The sequence below is a fragment of the Pituophis catenifer genome, unplaced genomic scaffold, assembly GCF_029215685.1.
Source record: "Pituophis catenifer annectens isolate HBS135680 unplaced genomic scaffold, rPitCat1.0.hap2 SCAF_9, whole genome shotgun sequence".
NCBI lineage: Eukaryota > Metazoa > Chordata > Lepidosauria > Squamata > Colubridae > Pituophis > Pituophis catenifer.
The window spans coordinates 4,473,623-4,494,596 of NW_027256889.1; the positions used below are offsets into that span (position 1 = coordinate 4,473,623).

At 46.2% G+C, this 20,974-nt stretch overlaps 1 protein-coding gene across 1 annotated transcript in view; it reads left to right on the forward strand.

Moving 5' to 3' along the window:
* The window catches only part of LOC139320888 (cell adhesion molecule CEACAM5-like), a 47,895-nt gene extending 30,375 nt beyond the window's left edge, over nt 1-17,520 (forward strand). Inside the window, exons 7-12 of the mRNA XM_070949379.1 lie at nt 3,324-3,596; nt 3,995-4,255; nt 9,399-9,522; nt 11,686-11,738; nt 13,689-13,717; nt 15,416-17,520. Of these exons, the coding sequence (XP_070805480.1) occupies nt 3,324-3,596; nt 3,995-4,255; nt 9,399-9,522; nt 11,686-11,738; nt 13,689-13,717; nt 15,416-15,538 (863 nt within the window). The 3' untranslated portion in view covers nt 15,539-17,520. The remainder of the gene's footprint in view (nt 1-3,323; nt 3,597-3,994; nt 4,256-9,398; nt 9,523-11,685; nt 11,739-13,688; nt 13,718-15,415) is intronic.
* Nucleotides 17,521-20,974: the final 3,454 nt, after the last annotated feature.

Genomic DNA, 20,974 nt, shown 5'->3' on the forward strand with positions numbered 1-20,974 from the left:
TTATATATCTGTATTTTGTTTTCTTGGGGGTTTTTTTCCCCTTCATTGGACTCATGAAATTCAATTACTAAGATATGAGACAGTGTGATGGTTTCTAGAGCCACCAGGGAACATCCTGGCTAATGCAGACATGTCTGGATGGAAGCCATTGTGTTTAATTACTCTTCTTTTTTAAAATAAATTCTGATATTATGCCCTTTTATGTTGGCAGAAGTCCATGTTGGCAATATACTGCACTGATCACAGGAACCATCTCATCCTCAGCTTATGAAATGATGCCAATGCTTACTAGAATTGTTATTAAAAAAAAAGAGAGAGAGAGAGAGGACCGATGCTTGTGCTGAAAATATAGCTGCTGTTTGAGAAAATTCCTGTATGTGTCTTCTGTGGAGGGAAATTTTGTAAAAGGATTTTTCCCCCCGTGAATAATAATATCCGTAGGATGTTATGTATTGCTTTTCTTTCTCTCATTCTTTCTTTCTTTTATGATTGTTTTGAATGCGTTCAGCTCTTCAAGAAAACAAGAGCTGCGTAATTATTATTTATGTCTTCCATTGTCTCTTCCCCGCAGCAAAATAATCTCTGGATCCTTTTTCTAAACAAATGAAACACCCAGTAAAAGTTAGAAAGTAGGACGTAGGAAAAGAGAATAAGCTAGTATTTCTTCTTTAAAAAACTTTCTCTTGGGCTTTTAAAATTCTCCATAAAACGTGCAGTCTAAAATCTTAAGACTGAAAAAGTCAGTCAGTATCAGAGAGCTCGCTCTTTTTCTTTTGCTTAGCAAAAGAAATTTTGATCCCAATTTTTGGTCGTAAATAGAGGACTGCCTTTAAAGCTCGGTGGAGTGGCTGAGTGTTCTGAATCAATAGATGGGAGGTTAAGTTGGTCAGCTTCATTGGGCATCAATCAATGCATGGATTTTGGGCTACAGCCCAGTTTTTTCTCAAGGAGACTACCGAGAAACACACAGTAGGAAGTCCTCTACTTACAACAGTTCATTTTCAAAGCTACAAGAGCCCTGAAAAAAGTGACTTGTGGCCCATGGCCACATGCTCAAAATTCAGATGCTTCGCATTTATTTATTTATTTATTTATTTGTTTATTTATTTATTTATTTATTTATCATATTTGTATACCGCCCTACTCCCGGAGGACTCAGGCCGGTGAATAGCCAAGATAAAAATACAAAGAACATACAAAAGTTAAAAACTATTAAAAATAGATTAAATAATTTGGGCTCAAAAAACTATTTTAAGACATCCAATTTCTCTAAAAACATTTAAAACCCAATTTAAAAGGGAGAGTTAGGCCAGAGCAGCCTGTTGGAATAAAAACGTTTTTAGGGCGCGGCGGAAGATGCGTAAGTCTTGGATCCTCCGTATCTCCGGGGGGAGCTCGTTCCAGATGGCAGGTGCCCCCACAGAGAAGGCTCTCCCCCTGGGGGCCGCCAGTCGGCATTGTTTGGCCGACGGCACCCTGAGGAGCCCCTCGCTATGGGAGCGAACTGGTCGGTGAGAGGCTACTGGTGGCAGAAGGCGGTCTCGTAAGTACCCTGGTCCTGAGCCATGGAGCGCTCTAAAGGTGGTAACCAAAACCTTGAAGCGCACCCGGAAGACCACTGGGAGCCAGTGCAGCTCGCGCAAGAGGGGGGTCACATGGGAGCGCCACGTCGCTCCCGTCACCACCCGCGCGGCCGCATTCTGGACCAGTTGGAGCCTCCGGGTGCTCCTCAAGGGGAGCCCCATGTAGAGAGCATTGCAATAGTTGACGGTCATTTATGACGGTTGCAATAACCCCGGGGTCATACGACCACTTTTTGCAACCTTCTGACAAAGTCAGGTTCACTTAATAATTGTGTTGCTAACTTAGCAACTGTAATGATTCACTTAACAATTGTGGCCGGGAAAGAATTATGGCCCTTTTTCTCACTTACAACCGTTGCAGTATTCCCACGGTCACGAGATCAAAATTCAGACCCTTGGCAAATGACTCCTATTTAGGGCAGCCTCCTGGAATGACGTGATTCCCCTCTTGTAGCCTCCTGGCAAGCAAAGTCAAGATTCACTTCACGGCTGTGGCGAGAAAAGTTGTAAAAATGGGGCCAAAATCACTTAACAAATGTCCCGCTTAGCAACAGAACTTTTGGGCTCAAAATTTCAAAGCCGAGAGGTCAATTGGGATTTTAAAACGTAGGAAGCAGCAGACCTCACTTGTTTCCTTTCAGATTGATGGGGGTTTTGCAATGGCCAGTGGCAGCCATTTTGTGAGAACTCTTCTAGTAGTCGTCTAAATCCCAAAAGGGGGGGGTGCCTTCCCTCATCTTCCACCCAGTAGTGAGTTTCACTTACCTTCGCTACCAGTTTGGAACTGTGAGCGGGCGCATGTGCGCTTGTTCCGCTTGTGTGCGGTGCTTCTGCACAGAGCATCCGTGATGGCGTCCAGGCGAGTGGGCGGAGCCACCACCGCTACCAGTTCGCCCGAACTGGGGCGAACCAGTAGAAATCCACCACTGCTCCCATCCCTATTTTTGCTTGCTGCCACCATCTGGATGCCCATGGCCACTAACCTGCCAATAAAGCAGGTTCAGAGATCAAGAAGAAGGTTCAATTGTCTTTCCCAGTTTTATCTCCTCTTGTAAGGCTGGGGCCAGCTGGGCCCCCAAAAATGGCAAGTCCAGAAGTAGATCTGCTCAGAAGGAAGCCCACCCTTTTCTGCCCTCCGCTCCTCCGTGTCCTGCTTCAGGTTAAAATAGGGGATGGGGAGGAGGGAATGTCCAACGCCTTCCTTCAATCCTTGGCTCTCTGTGTCCTTATCAAGAAAAGGAACTAGCTTCTCTGAACCAGTATAAGAGAGAATGCCCAGCTCGTTCAATCAAAGAGAAGGAAAGAAACCATTAAAATTCCATTTTCTGAAAGCTCATGATAAATGATTCCACTTAATTGTTGGATTCAAAGCGGGCAGCATGAGCCATTCTCAACCCAACCCAACCCAGTGTCTTCCTGGTGCACGGTTTGCTCGTGGACTCAAATCTAGGATTCTTGTAGGAACTTCTTAGCAGAAAGTTGTTGGTGCTACCCGTCTCCCTGATTTGGTCCATTGGCCATGTTGGCGTGAAGGGGAAGGGGGTAAGATAACACACCTACTGTTGTTGTTGTTGTTGTTGTTTGAAGCACCTGAGTCTTTGTAAGCTTCTCCAAACAGAGGAGAGCTCTCAAAACTTCCCAACTCTGGCGATCCTAGATGGTGACCTACCTTGCTGGACAAGCCAAGTACCAGAAGCTGTAAGTACTCAGTCAATGACCCTTGTTGTGTTTTGTGTGCAGAAAAACTCTCAAAGCCAATCCTGTGGCCTTCAAACTCTCTTGTGGCTGAGAACACACGTTTCACGCTGAATTGTAGCACCTCCAGTAGTTCCACGGTCAAAGTCACCTGGTCCAAGGACAGTAAACCTTTCCCAACAAATGTAGAATTTGACCATGAAAACCGAACCCTCACACTGCGCAAATTCCAACAACCAGATGCAGGGACCTATACTTGTACGGCCAAGCACCTTCTCAGCACCGCCACAAGCGACCCCAGTATACTTACACTGGCATGTAAGTAATCTCCCCTTTGACGGGGCCTTTCTTCCTGCTTCATGGTGAAGATATGGCTACTAGAGTTTTCTTTCCCATCTCCAAAATGAAAAATACGGGGATTCTTAGTTGACAAGAGATGAGCCCTCTTCCTCCAAACCTTCTTGGAAGACAGCTGAAGAAGACCTTCCAAAGGAGGGAAGGACCTCTGCAGAGACTCGAGGCAACCTTCTCGGATGCTGAGATGAAATCCCGCCACCAAAATTTATGTTGGAACCATGATAAGCCCCATTCCTGAACCCAACAGTTGCCCTAATAATCTTGCTGATTTGTGGGGTGGGGTACGTTCCTCCTGCTTACCAGCTGGGCCTCCTTCTCTTCCACCCCTTTGCCCTGATTCTACCTCCTTTCCTTTCTAGACGGGCCCAGGTCTGCTCAGCTGAACCGGACAGGAACCATAGAGGAACCCCTGGGTTCTGAATTGGTTCTCCAGTGTTCTGCGGAATCCGTGCCTCGGGCCAAGTTTGAGTGGTTCTTCAATAACACAGTCAAGAATGGGACGGAGGACACGCTCAATGTTCACTTGAAGGACTGGGAAGATGAAGGCAATTACACCTGCCAGGCTATGAACCCCTTCACCACCCACACGACTTCAGCCTCTGTCTATGTGAAATTGACAGGTGAGAAGTCCGGTTTTTTGGAATCGACCACCCATCCATGATCCTTTCTGGTTCCTCCCAAGTTTTTGGCTCCTCCGAGTTCTTCATGGGTCAAATGATTTGAGGCTGGAGATTATATCCTGGGTAGGATAGTATAACAAGCCTCATGCCAAAGGGAGGTGTGAATCCAGGTTTATATTCTCTATCATTCCAGATGACACTATAAGGAACTGAGTACAAGTATCTGCATGAACAGACTTCTTGGGGCAAAGTCCAGGGCTCAACAAAGAGAATCTGTTAATAAAATGTCTGAGGATGGGAGCCATATGTTTCTATATGGTCTAGATCAGGGGTGTCAAACTCACACCAGGACCTGGGGGCTGGATCCAGCCCGCAAAAACAGCAAAGGACCAGCCTGTGGTGCCTCTGCCAGTGAAAATGGAGCTGGGGAGGGCTGCCCACAGCCTTCCCGAGTTCCGTTTTCACTGGCAGAGGGTTGCAGGAGGCTGTTGCAGCCGAAAACGGAGCTCGGGATTCCGTTTTCACTGGCAGAGCGCTCGGACCCCCCACAGGCGCCCCCGACACGAGTGACGTCAAGCTAGCCCCACCCACCCTGGCCATATCCCACCCCGGCCCCCAGAGGTCAAACACAACCCCAATGCGGCCCTCAATGAAATCGAGTTTGACAATCCCTGGTCTAAATTAATATTTTTCAACCTTGGCCACTTTAAGCAGTGTGGACTTCAACTCCCAGAATTCCCCAGCCGGCTGCCTGGGGGAATTCTGGCATTTAAAGTCTACACAGCTTAAAGTGGCTGAGTTTGAGAGACACTGCTCTACATTTAAGAGCAGGTTTTAGGACTGGATTAATTTTATATTGGTATGCCATGGATTTTATATTTGGCTTTATTTACTCCGTAATCTTTTTCCCGCCCTTAAGTTCAGCATGTTTTCATGGCTGCCATGTATTGTAAGAGGAGCATCAGCATAATCTCTGGTGCTAAAAAAATCTGGAAGGATTGGGTGGCGCCTTTTCCATCTAACCATTTTCGATGCAATAAAAGTCAGAAAGCTTTTTAAAAATGATATGTAGTATTTTTTTTAAAAATGCATTCATCGGAAACGGTGCTACTAAACCCCCTCCTGTAATGTATGTAATTTCTTTATTGCGGTGTTGTTGATATATGATTTTTGTTCTTTACACTTCACTGCATTGCAAATAAGGTGCTTTTCATGCTTTGTTCTTCAAACGTTCCCAGTTGACCAAAAAAACCGAATTTACGGGACAAGCAAACACACACACACACACACAAAAAGAAAATCAATGCCCTGATAGGAAAAATTAATCGTCAGAGATTCCAAATGCAGAAATGGAACAAAACAGTAGGAGACATGAGCATTTTTCCTTCTCTTTGCCAACCTCGGCATGTTAGTTAAAGAAAAGAAAACCAGATAAGAAAAGCTAAGTAAATAAAATTGTGGTCGGGTAGTTTTTGATTTACAAAGCTCCGCATGTAGAAAAATTAACCTGCTGATTCTCTGTGGTCGTCGGGAGTACCCATCGAGGCCTTTTATCTTTGCTGCTGAATAAAATATCGGAGCAACGTTCTCCCCAAATAGATTTTTGCATTGTGGGTTACTAATGTTCTGAACTGGAGCATGCATAAGTGGTTTGTGGTGTGTTTGTCAGGGAAAACATTGGCTGAGAAGGTGTGATAAAGGTGTATTTTGGGTTAAGGGGCATATAATACCTCTTCTATTGCATACGGATTTGGGATTCTCCATGAGTTGGTCAATCTTGCTGTGACTTTAAGAATTGGGCTATTAGGAGCCACTGTGGACGTGGTGGTGGTGGAGGAGGGGATAGAATCATAGAATCCGAGGGCTGGAAGGGACCTTGGAGGTCATCTAGTCCAACCCTCTGCCCATGGCAGGAAACCATGGCAGGAGATTCTATCATTCCTTGCTTTGCTTCACATTTTTCTAGGATTTGCAATCTGCTGCGTAACAAAGGAACGTCTTATTCTCAGTTCATCCACGTCCGTGGTTGTCCCAAAGGTGCTTTTTCAAGAGGCAACTAGACTTCCTTCGTTTTTCCTTGAGGACCTTTTGCTTCTCATTCCAGAAGCTTCTTCGGTTCTTAGAGGAAAAGCGAAACGTTTTCAAGGGAAAAAACAAACAAACAGACGAGGGGAGTGATAGCACCCAGCCAATCTCGGATGATCTTGAAATGCTCAGCAAGGTTTTTAACCTGGTTAATAACAGCACAACAGAGTTGGAAGGGTCCTTGAAGATCTTCTAGTCCAACCCCCTGCCCAAATGGGGGTTAAGATAAGAACCAAGTTTCAAGTCCACCTTGAACCTGAACATTTGGTGATTTTAGGCCATTTTCTCTCTTGGTCAAACTTCCTTCACAGGATTGCTGTTGTGGGGATAATGTTAAAAGAGACTAGAAAACACGTGACCTGCTAATTTATTCTTTCAGACATATTTCATTACTAGTTTCTTTAATATCTGCAACCGTGACAGAACTTCTGATGTATGATCTTCCCTGGAATAGTTGTGATACGTTCAGAGATATATTTCTCTGCAAAATAGCTCCTGTTGAATTGTACAGCACAGCATCAGACCAGGAAATATTTTATGACGTATTGTATTATATGTCAGATGTGAAATATCAGACCCAGATGTGAAGGTCCAATTAAACGGATGTTTTAAGTGTATGCCCAGAAATATTCTTAACTAACGGTTTATCTTGGCATCAGATAAGAGTCAAAGAAATTCAAATTCAATATTGCTGAGCACATTGTAAGCCGCCCTGAGTCTCCGGAGAAGGGCGGCATATAAATCAAATTAAAAAAAAAAAAAAGAGTTAGATTAGTCCAGGGGTCAGCAACCTGTGGCTCTGGAGCCACATGCAGCTCTTTGGGCCCTCTGCTGTGGCTCCCTGTCGGGTGATCCCACCACTGGCTGGCCCCGCCCCTCGCCCTCCCCTCCCAGTTACTCCTCACCTGGCCTGAGAAGATAAGGGTGACGGCAGGAGATGGAGAAGCGGCCAGGGCAGAGACAGCGAGATACAGAGAGAGTGGGAGAAAAAGGGACATAGAGATACAGAGAGAGAGGGAGAAAAAGGGACATAAAGAGATACAGAGAGAGTGGGAGAAAAAGGGACATAAAGAGATACAGAGAGGGGGCGGGAATGGAGGGGGGAAAGAGAGAAATGTCAAAAGGGTTTTGTGGTTCCCGGTGTTTTTTAACAACTGGTTCTCTGCCCTAATGACCAGCTGGGTAGGCGTGGCCAGGGGGGGTCATGTGACTGGTGGAAGTGAGTGACATCGAATTGGCCACACCCACCCAGGTTTTGTGGCTCCCGGTGTTTTCTTTTCTGTGGGAAACGGGTCCAAATGGCTCTTTGAGCGCTTAAGGTTGCAGAACCCTGGATTAGTCCATTTGTGGCTGCGTAGGGACACTAGGCTGATTGCTCTCTTGACTCCACCCGCCCCTTGGTTCTGCCACTCCTTCTCCCACATTTTGTCATTAAAATTATTTGGTGATCATTGAATGTTATAAAATATTTTATAAAATGTTAATACCGTAAGAGTCATGGGTTCCGGAGTTTGGATGCATTCTGTAAGTTAGCTTATTTGAGGTGGCTTGGTTTTTGTCCTGCGATGCCCAGTTAAAGCTTAACAGGAAAGAGAGTTTCAATAGCATATAGATATTAAATGCTTTTCCGCTTGCACCGTGGAAATCTCCGTTGTGTTGTTTTAGCACTACCAATTGATAAGAATTTGTGAATCTAGAATGACAGTCAACTTTTAAATAAGGTAGTCATGGAAATTCTTTCTCCACTGCACCAAAGTGTTCACTGGGATGGTTTTGAGCAAGTATGGCAAAAGCCATCATTCTCACGTTATCTCCTGCAGTGTCACAACTTCTCCTTGTATGTCAGTGTTCAGAAGCTAAATCGGGTGTGGAAAGTGGAGGTGACAAGCTGGGTATTTTTGTGTGTGTGTACAGGGTTGTTCTGTCCCCGTCTCACACACGCACACAAACAGACAGCCGGCGGTTAAATAAACTGGCAGACAACCAATTCTTTCGATAAGAGGATTGGCAGCAACCCAGTAGCTGCTTGCCAAGAACTTTATTCATAAACAAGATACACACAGTTCAAGAATTGTCAAGTCCAGTCCGTAATTAAATCCAAGGCAGATAATGTTGTTTCCAAAGATGCAATGTGACTCGATAGTAGTTAGTTTTGTCCGTCACAGAGTCTGAATGGCCACCTCACCCCCTTTTATACCCTGTGGGGTGTGGTCCAGTGACTCAGCTTAATCTCTGGCACGCCTCTTCTTCTATTGTGCGCGCTTATCTCTGCGACGCTGCCGAGGATCCAGCCAAGACTCATCTCCCTCATTACTGTCCACCTGTGGCTGCGTGGACATGCTTGGCCCCGGGCCTATCTCTTGACCTTCGGCGGACACCGAAGGCATTGCCAGAGAGGAGGGTCCTGGAGAGGGAGGTCTTGCCAACTCCTCTCCTTCACTCTCGGAGTCCTCTCCTGCCGATGACACAGGCTCAGATAACAGAGCCACAACAAGGGTTGTGTTAGCATCCAAAGCTTTTATGTTATCCTTTCTCCCACCAAGGCAGTGTTTCCCAACCTTGATCATTTCTGGATAGGTGGACTTCTCAGAATTCCACTGCCAGCATGGCCACCGATAAGAATTCTTGCAGTTGAAGTCCATATCCTAAAAATGGCCAAGCTTGGGAAACAATGTACGGTTACTAGAGAAAGGTCTATTCTTCAAGGCTACAGCTCCATTGAAATTTTCATGACAGCGAGAACAATTAACCAGCCTCTAGAAGTTGTAGCTACTCCATCACTGGAGGTTTTTAAGAAGAGATGGGACAACCATTTGCTTGAAACGGTATAGGATCTAGTGCTTGAGCAGAGGGTTGGATTAGAAGACCTCCAAGGATCTCTTCCAACTCTGTTATTCTGTTAGATTCCCATCTTAGCTTCGTGTTCAGAAGGTCCCAGGCACAGAGTGGGACTTCCACTGAAATCTACCCGCCCTTCCCCCATTGATTTACTCAACAAAATAGAGAAATCATGTCCATGGCTTTGTGCTCTCCAACCTTCACATGTCTTCTCTGACAGACGAGAGTGCCATACAGCCCCGTATGTCGGTTGCAGCCATTGCTGGGACAACTATCGGTTCTGTGGCCGGAGTGGTGCTTTGCGTGATCGTTGTCTATATCCTGTGGACCAAGGTTTCCTGTTGGTAAGTCTCCCACCGAGTCGGCGTTCCCAATCTTCTTGAACTTCTCTAGGTCCTTCCTCCTCTTGGGTGCCTGGCTTCACTTAACTTTGGACTTGCACTCTAAGGGGCTCATGGCACCAATTTCACCAATTGTTGTTTTCTTTCCTCCTTCTTCACCTTGGATCAGAATCTATCCTGGTACAACCTTATGGAAGCCCTTAAGGGGGCAAATGGCAGGCACACCAGCTCTAACCAGGCTTACTCTAGATTCAGAATGGGATCCCCTAAGGAACAGAGCAGGTATCCACATCCCAGTAGATCTGGGATTAGATTCAGTGCCCATTGCTGAATCTAATAATTCTCATAGACCGGAGCACAATGGGCCATAAGAACAGACTAACCTCAGCCGGATGTATTTCAATATCTGAACCTTGCAGGTACGTGGAGCTATAATCCCCATGGATGAGCCAACAGGTGTGCTGGCTGGGGATACTGGGAGCTGTAGTCCCAGTTCATCTTTGGGAAAGACCGGAGTCTTTCCTAATGTCTTAACTATTATAAAATATTAAGACATTGGATTTCTGGGGAGGAGGGCAGTTTGCATAGAATTTATAAATCTTTTATATATATATATATATATATATATATATATATATATATATATATATATATATATATATATTTGTAATTATAATATTTGAAAGATCCTAATTGGGGAGAAAAGGGTCAAATTAGGGGAGAAATATACGGGAGGGCACAATTTGGGGTATTAGCAAGGAAATAGCGACCAAACGTTTTACTCACACTGATCTTATGCCATGCAGATGCAGTATGTAAGGGCTGGCTGTGAGGGCTGGGAATTCTGGGGATTGTAGTTACAGCACACTGTAACTACAACTTCCAGAATTCCCAGCCCTCACAGCCAGCCCTTACATATTGGTTTGTAAAACCAATGTTTGAAAACCAATTTCTCAAACCAATGTCAGAGAAATTTCTCTGGAAAAAAAAAATGCCCTTTCTCTGTTAAGTAGTGGCCAAAATTGTGGAAACCTTTTGGGGAAAGTGTATTTTCTAAAACTAGCTAATAATACCACTTTTTTTTATTTTTTTGAGTAGTACCCTAAAATGATATATCAATGGAAAGATAATTTAATCAAGAATGTAATGCAATAACTTTTATGAAGGATTTGCTATTAGAACAGCAGTTACAGTATAAAGAAGAAAAGTAAAACACGTAGAAAAAACTTAAGATATGCAAAAATGATCACCAGGTCAGTTCATACTTAGCTGGATAACCTTTAGCATGAATTACAGCCTTACAGCGTCTTCCCATGGAGTGAACCAAGTCTTTGAGTTCTGCAGCCTGAATCCCCTTAGCAGCAGCATCTGCAGGAAAGCATCATGGTTTAGGACCTGGTTATCTACAGGACCACCTGCTACCACCAATAGTCTCCCACCGGCCAGTACGCTCCCATAGAGAGGGGCTCCTCCGGGTGCCGTCGGCCAAACAATGTTGACTGGCGGCCCCCAGGGGGAGAGCCTTCTCTGTGGGGGCACCTACGATCTGGAACGGGCTTCCCCCGGAGATACGGAGGATCCCGGATCAGCGCACCTTCCGTCTTGCGCTTAAGACTTTTTTATTTCATCAAGCCTAAATCTTCTCCCCTTTTTAAATGTAAATTTTAATTCGTTTTTAAATTATGGGGTTATTTTAAATTCAGCCAAATTATTTAATTCGTTTTTATTCTATTTTAAATTTTTTGTATTTATGTGTTTTATCCTGGGGCTGTTCACCGCCCTGAGTCCTTCGGGAGTAGGGCGGTATAGAAATTTAAATAAATAAGTAAATAAATCAAACTGGCAAAGATGGCAGAGGCATGCCCGTATACCAAAACATCGGTCTTTCATCACAATCCCACTACTATTATCTTGATTATTTTTTTTTTTTGGACTCCTTCCATGCAGAGCTTCCTCTGCAAATACAGATGCCGTAAAAATAGAAAACTTAAAAAAAATGAAAGCTACTGACTCTGGCCAGATAAACAGCAAGGAAGGGAAACCCCGGGTGAATTTCTAAGAAGGGGTTGGGGGGTTAGTAGTGCAGGATTATAAATAACTGTCTGGCGGTGTCGGGAAACAGATCCCCGCTTTGTTTGGGGTCACACGTGTCTGCTGTTTATTTAGGAAGAAGGAACAGCACGCATCCAATGGAAACATACCCTCGGCACCCGGCCACAGTAAGTATCAGCCCTTGGGCCGGGCCAGGATCTGTGTGGCGCATGTCTGTATTTGTGATACGGTCTCCCCGCTACTAACACGTCGCCTCACAATTTAGGGGAGCCTCACTAACGCTGGAGAAAAGGTGGAGGAGAATTTCCCGCACTCTTTAGAGCAGTGTTTCTCAACCCTTGGCATTTTAAGAGGTGTGGACTTCAACTCCCAGAATTCCCCAGCCAACCTGACTGGCTGGGGAATTCTGGGAATTGAAGTCCCACACCTCTTAAAATGCCAGCAGTTGAGAAACACTGCTTGAGAGCCGGAGAGCAGGTTTCTCCATCCACAGCCCTAATGCATCCTGGGGAAATTCCTGCATGACTGGGGGATTCTGGGAGTTGAAGTCCACGCGTCTTAAAATATCGGTGGGTTGAGAAACATTGCTGTAGAGTTGGAGTGTAGGAAAACAGGTTTCTCCATCCACAGCCCTAATGCATCCTGGGGAAATTCCTGCATGACTGGGGGATTCTGGGAGTTGGAGTCCACACGTCTTAAAATATCAGTGGGTTGAGAAACATTGCTGTAGAGTTGGAGTGTAGGAAAACAGGTTTCTCCATCCACAGCCCTAATGCATCCTGGGGAAATTCCTGCATGACTGGGGGATTCTGGGAGTTGGAGTCCACGCGTCTTAAAATATCGGTGGGTTGAGGAAGTACTGCTTTAGAGCCAGAGCGTAGGAGAGTAGGTGTCTCCATCGACAGCCCAAATGCATCCTGGGAATTTCCTGCATGCTCTTTAGGTACGGGGTGGGCTTTTTCCCAGCTGCTCTGGCTCCTGTTTACAAGGGGAGAATTCTTCTCTGACTTTACTCCTGGCATCTTGGTTTCTGGAAAAAGCTACTGCTTTTGTTGGGGTTCACCTCTCTTCTTCTCCCATCTGTCCATCTTTGGTTCTCCTTCTGTCCTCACTTGCCCTCAAAGCCCGAATCATTTGGGATTTCTGCTGCTATATTACATGATAATTTCGTGGGGGGGTGGAGGGATAAAACCCCACAGCTCCCCAGAAGTGGTGAGATTAGGCAGGATGGTCATTTGGAGAAATGGTTCTTCATCTCCGTTGAGCTTCTGCTACCTGGATACAAGCCTGAAGAAGGCATGTGGGGGTGGGAAGCTGTTGACCTCCGTTGTCTACCCCTGCATTGGCTTGGATGGTCCGGACCTGGACTCAGGTAGGAAGGGGAAGATAGGTGGGTTGAACCATGGGAGAGGTGAGAAGATCCCCATTCTAGAACTCTCCAGTCCCTTTTGTCAAATCAACAATGGACTTCTGCTGATCTTCCACCATCTGGGCTTTCCTGAAGTTCTTTTAAGAATGGAAGGACCATTCAACAGAAGTGAATCCGTTTGCTTGGGATTGAACAGTGGACTTCTTGGTGCCCTCTGAGCTTGATGACTTTCTTGTTTCATGACCCAACTCTACACTGAAACCACCAAGCTTAGAGTGCCTTCAAGAACACCACCGGAAGGGACTTTGACCATCTTAGCATTCTTCCTTCTCCTGGCCTTTAGTTGGAGATAATAATCTAGAGCAGGGGTCCTCAGACTTGGCAGCTTTAAGACTTGTGGACTTCAACTGCCAGAATTCTCCAGCCAGCTATGCTGGCTGGAGAATTCTGGCAGTTGAGGTCCACAAGTCTTAAAGCTGCCAAGTCTGAGGACCTCTGATCTAGGGGGAGAAAAATGAATTCAGTTGGAGATGACCTTGGCACGGAGAGAAGAAACTTGGTACTTTCTCCATGCCCTGCCACATCTCTTAAATCGGGAGGGACTTCCTCGCCAGCATATGTGGTTTCAGACAGAGTCCACGCCTCTGTGTGTCTCTCATAAGGGCATGGATGCAATTGTGTTTGTTCCAGTTCCCTGATTTTTTTTTCTCTCTCTCTCTCTCTATCCTCTCTGTCTCTGTCATTTCAGACCAGGCCACTGATACCAAGTCCAAACTGGTAAGAATGGAACCCTTCTCATTTCTATCGTGTCCAGATTTCAAGGTGGAAAGAAGGTCGAGTTAGAAAACTGGAAACGTTGAGGCTCTAACTTTAGAAGGGGGACGTGGTGGCTCAGTCGCTAAGGCGCTGAGCTTGTCGATCGAAAGGTCGGCAGTTCAGGGGTTCAAATCCCTAGCGCTGCGTAACGGGGTGAGCTCCCATTACTTGTCCCAGCTTCTGCCAACCTAGCAGTTCGAAAGCACGTTAAAAAATGCAAGTAGAAAAATAGGGACCACCTTTGGTGGGAAGGGAACAGCGTTCTGTGCGCCTTTGGCATTTAGTCATGCTGGCCAGTCGTGACTGCCTGTACATATGTCCAGATTATTTGAAAACTAAAAGAACCCAAGCCAAATAAGAACTTGCTGTATCCTGTAGACGGAGTTGCTACTAAGGTGCATTGTATTATTGTCATTATTATTATTTTATCAATATCAATTATTTCCTGGGTCATCATAACCTTAATGGATTCTAAAGACTCAGGAACCTGAGCAGTACTGAATACAAGGTGAGTAAAGTATAGTCCCAGTTGAGACAATCAAGAGGGTCCTTTTTTTTTTTTACTCTTGGGTAAGTTTGGGTAAGTTAAATATTTCTGTAATATAGTCAGTTGTTGGCCACAGAGATCCAAGAAGAGTTTTAAGAAAACCAGATTCAAATAAAACCCTTGCAGATAATTAGAGAATTTCCAAAGCTGTTGGGGAAAAAAACTGTTAGGAAACTACCGTGTTTCCCCGAAAATAAGACCCTGTCTTATATTTTTTTTTGAACCCCGAAATAAGTGCTTGGCCTTATTTTCGGGGAGGTCTTATTATTTTGGGGCGGGTGGAGCAAGACGGGGCTCCTCTTGCCGTCTTACCTGATTTCCAGCTCTGTCTCCCTAACCCTAACCAGAGGAAATGGCGGGGACCGGCTGGACATGCATTTTAATATTTTCGGGGAGGGGTTATTTTCAGGGGGGGGCTTATTTTAGCGCATGCACTCAAAAGCCCGATCGGGCTTATTATCAGTGGCTGTCTTATTTTAGGGGAAACAGGGTATATAGATATTTGTAGTGCCAGTTTTCTGGGCCTCTACAAATTCAGGAAGAGTTGCCGCTTTCTTTTTGTGCTCCAGTACCTTTTAACTGGGCACAACTCTTGGGGGTAGTGATGCTTTAAATAAGCAGAATCCAAGCAGAACGACCATAAAAACCTCTAGAGAAAACAGGAGCAAGATGCAAAAAAGAATTAAAATAGAAAAGCATGAGTATTTAAATCACAGCTTGACAAATTACATGCGGTTTTGTTTTTGTGATTTTTTTTTTTGTGTGTGTGTGCGTATTTTAAAACGGACTTCTCGTGCTTCCCGAATCATTTGCCGTTTGGAAGGGAAGAACGAGGTTTGCTGTGAAAATGCTGAATTAACGTTTGCATGCCTTGTTTGGTATCTGTCTCCAAAGGCACATGTTGTTGTGTCGCCGTTGCTATTCCTGTTTCTCGTTTCTTCCTTCAGTGGAGAGCTGACGATGCAAAGGGAAGGGGCCAATTTTGCACAGATTTCCACCCTGAGGATTGAGAAAGAGAGAGAGCGCATGTTGTCCGTTTCTCCTATTGTTCTATGTCCTGTGTTCTAATCTCTCCGTCTCTTCCCCCTTCCCTCCGCCTTCCTCTTTTACAGGGTGAAGAAGACATACAATATTCAACACTAGCTTTCAACACAAAAACTGCTTCTCAACCACTCTCAAAATCCCCCCGGCCTTTGGACAGCGGTATCATTTATTCTGAAATCAAGAAAAAATGATTGCGGCTTGATCTTTGTCTGGAGGGGGGGGAGGTTATTTAACCCAGGAGCTTCCCCCCCCCTCCTTCGGCTTCCTTCCTCTTTCGGCTGGATTCTGGTGGCGAGCTTTGATGGGGAAGAAGGGAGGATAAAAATGATCTTCTCCCAAGAAAGGAAGGGCAAGAAACCTCTTCCCACATGATCGTTTACTGTCCAGATGCCGCCCAGCCTCTCAAGTTGGATGCAAAACAGCAACAACAGCGGAGTTTCTCTCCAGGATGTAATGAAAGGGTTGGCAGCCTCGTGCGAGAGCCAACACGTACATTTTTTTTATCATGTTAAGACTTCCGTGCGGGCAGTGGGGAGGCTATTTCATTCCCCCTCCTCAAACAGGGCAGGAAGCAAAACAAGAAGTTGTATTTTGGGTTCTCTGCCTTCCCCTCCCATTCTCATCCTCGCTGCGATTCCTGAGTGGTGCCAAACGGTTCTTTTGTTTTGTTTTGCAATTTGAGTTTGGTGTTTGCAAGCCAGCTGTGGCTCCTAACCCTCCTGGGCTTTTTCGTGCCACGTGAAAAATAATTTTAAAAAAACAAAAAGGTCTCGTTTCTTCAGAAAAGCATATGACGTGCTTGCTGGTCCTCGCTGTTTTTTCAGAAGCCAGAGGAGCTGATTTTTTTTCCCCCAGATAGATTCCTGCCGCTTCTAGATCCTCAAATATCTCTTGGCATTTTTTTTTTTTAAATCAATAGGTAGATCAGTTGGGCCTCTGTCCCCGGAGGTTGCGGTGGGAGGCGGTGACGACAAAAGGGCATTGTGATTTTCCTTCTGGAACTGTTCCTTGTTTTCTCCAGATCGGCTACACCAATTAGAAGAGACAAACAAACGAAGAACGATCAGGAGCCAGATAGTGACGGGAGCAATGAGGTTCCTGTTTGAAAAATATTTTTTTCCCAGGTTTATTTATTTATTTTTCTCCTGCAAACTGGCATTTGCTGGGCAGGAGGGAAGGAAAAAAGTGAGCCCCAGGCAGACAGAGATTTAGTTATTACCCCGGTGAGGTTTTCCATAACTCTTGAGCACCAGATGAAAATGTCTTTGTTGACAATTCCAGAACTTTGGATGAACTTTCTGCGGAAAAAGCTTGGCAGTCCCATCTCTTTTGGGCTGGTCCCAGCTCTTCAGATCGACAGCTTGTTAGGACAGTTTGGGATACTGCACGGAGCTACGATGAGAAGAAGAAGCTTTTCAATGACCTGCCAGCGTAGAAGAATTGAAAAATGCAGGGCCCAAATGTCAGATGAACTCCCCCGCTGCAGAAAAATGCTTGAGCTAGGCAGAAAAGGAAGGCTGCCTCGTTGAAGGCATCCAAGCATGGAGAAAAGGTGTGTTTAGCCAAGGGTGTCTCTTCATTTTGGTGGGGAGGGGGGCGGGGAAGCAACTTAACAGTTAAACGGTCTGCCTTGCTTCCACTTCATGGTATTAGAATTAACCGGTCTGCCTTGCCTCCAAATGCAGGCCATTTAAGGTCTGGAACAGGAGAGAAGAAAAATTTATTTTAAATATCCACTGCTCGACGTTAGGATAGCCAGTTTAGGGCTCCCCTCCCTTTCCCCTTCCCTGTTTCTTTCCTTTGATCAAAAAAATAAAACCCGCCAGCCTCCCCCTACCTGGCACGATAGCATCTCACACAACCGGAGCCTCGCACAATTAATTGTCAGGTGTGGCCGCGCAGCTTGTGATCGCACAACGAAGCTTTGGAGCAAGAGGACAATGGCACAGTGTTTTGGGAATAAGGACGTCGCATGTAACCTTCCCCGGTCTCCAAATGAAACCATCATCTGTCATCCTATCTTTTCTGGAAAAAGCGGAATCTGAGAAGGAAGATCGAGAGACCTCATGTAAATTGTCGTGTTTGGCTTGGCGGGTGGTTTCCCCGTGGCTTGAAGCTGATTTTCGATGGATGTGTCTGGATATCTTTTTTTAATTTAAATAAAAAAAATAAAACGGAGGGGAAAAGAAGAGGCGAGTTTGTATATCGTCAGCCCTTAAAAAGAAAAAATCAGAACTGCTCTTTGTTCAGGGGTGGGATTCAAACATTTTAGCAAGGGGTTCTCTGCCCAGTTGTTGGGTAGGCGTGGCCATGGTGGGTGGACCTAGTCGGCCTCCTGCACCACAGTGGTGGGGGTGTTTTTGCCCTCCCCAGGTTCCGGAGGCATTTTTTGAGCCTCCGGGAGAGCGAAAACAGCCTCCCCCGGGCTCCGGAGGCCGGAAATGGGCCCGTTTCTGAACTTCTAGTACTTCCGGTAGGCCCGTTCTTTGCCCTCACAGAACCTCCACGTGGCCCCTGCACTTACCTGTCATCCAAAACGGGCCGCGTGGAGACTCCCGGGAGGGGAGGGGTGAGCGGGGTCAGCCAGTCCTTGCAACTACTGGTTCGGCGAAACAGATGTAAAATTAGCATCCGATTCGCCCAAACCAGTCCGAACCGGCTGAATCCCAGCCCTGTCTCTGTTGCGGGGGAACCAACAAATATTCACATCCAGTTTGTTGCCTTGTAGATTGGGGGGGGAGGGGCAATAAAGGAGAATATTTGCAATTTAGGATTGAAATGAGGGCTCCTGGGTGCTCTCTGAGCTTGGATGTTTTCCTGCAGACATTTTATGACCCAACTAGGTAACGTCATCAGTGCTAGACAGGAGTGGGGTTTGCGGAGAGGAGGAGGAGGACTGTGGGGTCCTTGGTGCTCTCTTGAGCTTGGTGGTTTTCCTGCAGACGTCTCATGACCCAGCTGGATAACGTCATCCGTGTCACTAGTAATGAAACATCTGCAAGAAAACAACCAAGCTCAGAAAGCATCAAGGACCCCACAGTCGTCGTCCTCTCCGCAAACCCCACTCCCTTCTAGCACTGGTGATGTTATCTAGTTGGGTCATGAAACATCTGTAGGAAAACAACTGAGCTCAGAGAGCATCAAGGACCCCTCAGATTGCGGGGAGAGCAGATTCTTCCCCCCCAAAATTCATAGCCTCTTCCTCTCTTTGGATTGCATGCATGGGGCGGCTGCAAAAAAAACCATTGCAAGGAGGAAATTGCTATCTGAGGTTACCAAGTGACCAGAAATGTTAATGTGTATATATTGGCTTGCATTCAACTTGGTAAGTCACAAATCTTTTTGAGGGTGGGTGGTGGGAGACAGTCCTAAGGCAGGCACAAGTTTTGACAGGGCTATTTAACAAACCACAGTTCTTTCAGATAACAGTAACTCCTTACATACCTAAACACTTATACGGCACTCCATAATTATCCTGCAGTGTATAATTAAGCGGTTTCTCTGCAGTCCGTATAGTACACAGAATGTTTGTGATCCTTGTACATTTTGCTTATTTCGTTATTTGTATCCCGTCTTCGTTCTGTTTACAAATAATTCAAGGCAGCGAATATATCCAACACACCTCCCTCTCTCCTATTTTCCCCACACAACAACAATTGAGAGAGAAGGACTGGCCCAAAGTCGCCCAGTTGGTGGGACTAGAACTCACCATCTCCTGGTGATTGGCCTAAAGCCACCCAGACAGCTTTCATGCCTAAGGTGGGACTAGAACTCACCGCCTCCATCTATTCTCTGCCTCTCGACTCCCAGCTGATCAGGAGGAAATGGGGACTTTTGCAGTATCCTTCCCCTGGAGTGGGGTGGGAATGGAGATTTTGCAGTATCCTTCCCCTGGAGTGGGGTGGGAATGAAGATTTTGCAGTATCCTTCCCCTGGAGTGGGGTGGGAATGAAGATTTTGCAGTATCCTTCCCCTGTCACGCCCATCAAGCCACACCCACAGAACCGGTAGTAAAAAATTTTGAAACCCACCACTGCTTTCAGCTCTCTTCTGATTGATTCCCCCCCCCCCTTTTAGGGAGATTGGCTCTAGGCAACTTTTCTGACATTTTTCCACACCTGCCTGAAGTTGGAGAAAATGTTGCTGGCTGGGGACGATGGCAGTTGTAGTCCAATGCAGCCGACAGGGCCTTTGCGTGACTCACGCCCCAGTGCAGAAAAAGTGATAGAAACAGGGATATTTCTGTCCCCAGCATTGCTAGGCAAGGAAAGACTGTCTTGACATAAATCTCCCACGGTTTGAAAACATCATCTCGATGTGCAAAGCAGCAGGTTGCTTTTGGCGCCGCGGCGGGCAATGGCACGCGGGGCTTTCGCAAATAACGGTGGCCATGCCTCCCACTCGGAAATTTAATTTCTGGATGGACCCCTTCCACGCACAGACACACAGCCAAGGAATCTGAACTCGCCATTAGGGAACCATTAACGTTAAGCATTGGCAAGGCAAGGCAATCAAAGCAAGCAGAGAGAGGGAGGATGAGGCAAATGGGAGCTCTCCTCGATAAATTGGGACAAGGAAGCATATGCATATTTCTTTCCCCCCCCCCTATCCTCCCAGTTTGGGGGTTGGCGGGTGGGCAGCACACTTTGGATTTCTAAAATAGTTTAACTCCGAAGGCGGCCTCCGCGTTGAATGTAAAGGAGGAGAGAAGGAGGTAATTTTAGAAAGTGCTAGCTGACCTCAGGCCCCATTCATCTGTCGTGTTGGAAGGATCTATTTAAAGAGAGGGTGGGCAGGCTTCGGGCTTAGGGGTCGGCTTTGGTGGGGGCGTTTGCGGGTATGTGTGCTTTTTTAAGGGACCACCCACCCCAATTCCCCCAAAACGAGGCACAAAAAGAGAGGTGTTTTAGAAGAACAGGAATGGCCCCCAAAATTTCTGTCTCCTGAGTGCTGAATTTGTCATAAGGTAAAGGTTCCCCTCGCACATAGGTGCTAGTCCTCATGGGTCCCAAGAGAAAAGGGTGAGGACAATATATATATTTGGAGTGCAGGTTGCATTCTTCGAACAAAACAAAGGTAAAAGGTAAAGATAAAGGTTCCCCTCGCACATACAGTATGTGCTAGTTTTTTTCCCCGACTCTAGGGAGCAGTGCTCATCTCCGTTTCAAAGCCGAAGAGCCAGCGCTGTCCGAAGACGTCTCCATGGTCATGTGGCCGGCATGACTCAACGCCAAAGGCGCACGGAAGGCAAGAGAAGAAGACAACTCAGCAAGGAAAGACTCGGTCACGGTAGCCAAGGGAAAGCTTCATTGCTGGAAGCTTTCAAGAAGAGACTGGACTGCTATCTGTCAAAAGTGGTGTAGGGCAGAGGTGTCAAACTCAAGGACTCGGGGCCAGATCCGGCCTGCAGGCTGCTTAGATCTGGCCCTGGGAGCTGGATCTGGTCCATGGGGTGCTTAGATGTGGCCCATGGGGCTACCCTGGAAGCAGCAAAGGACTAGCCCGCAGTGCCTCTGCCAGCGAAAACGGAGCTTGGGAGGGCTACAGGAGGCCCTCCCGGACTCCATTTTCTGTCATGCCCCCGTCGGAGTCTGAATCTGAGACGGAAGACAAACAGCTGACAGAGA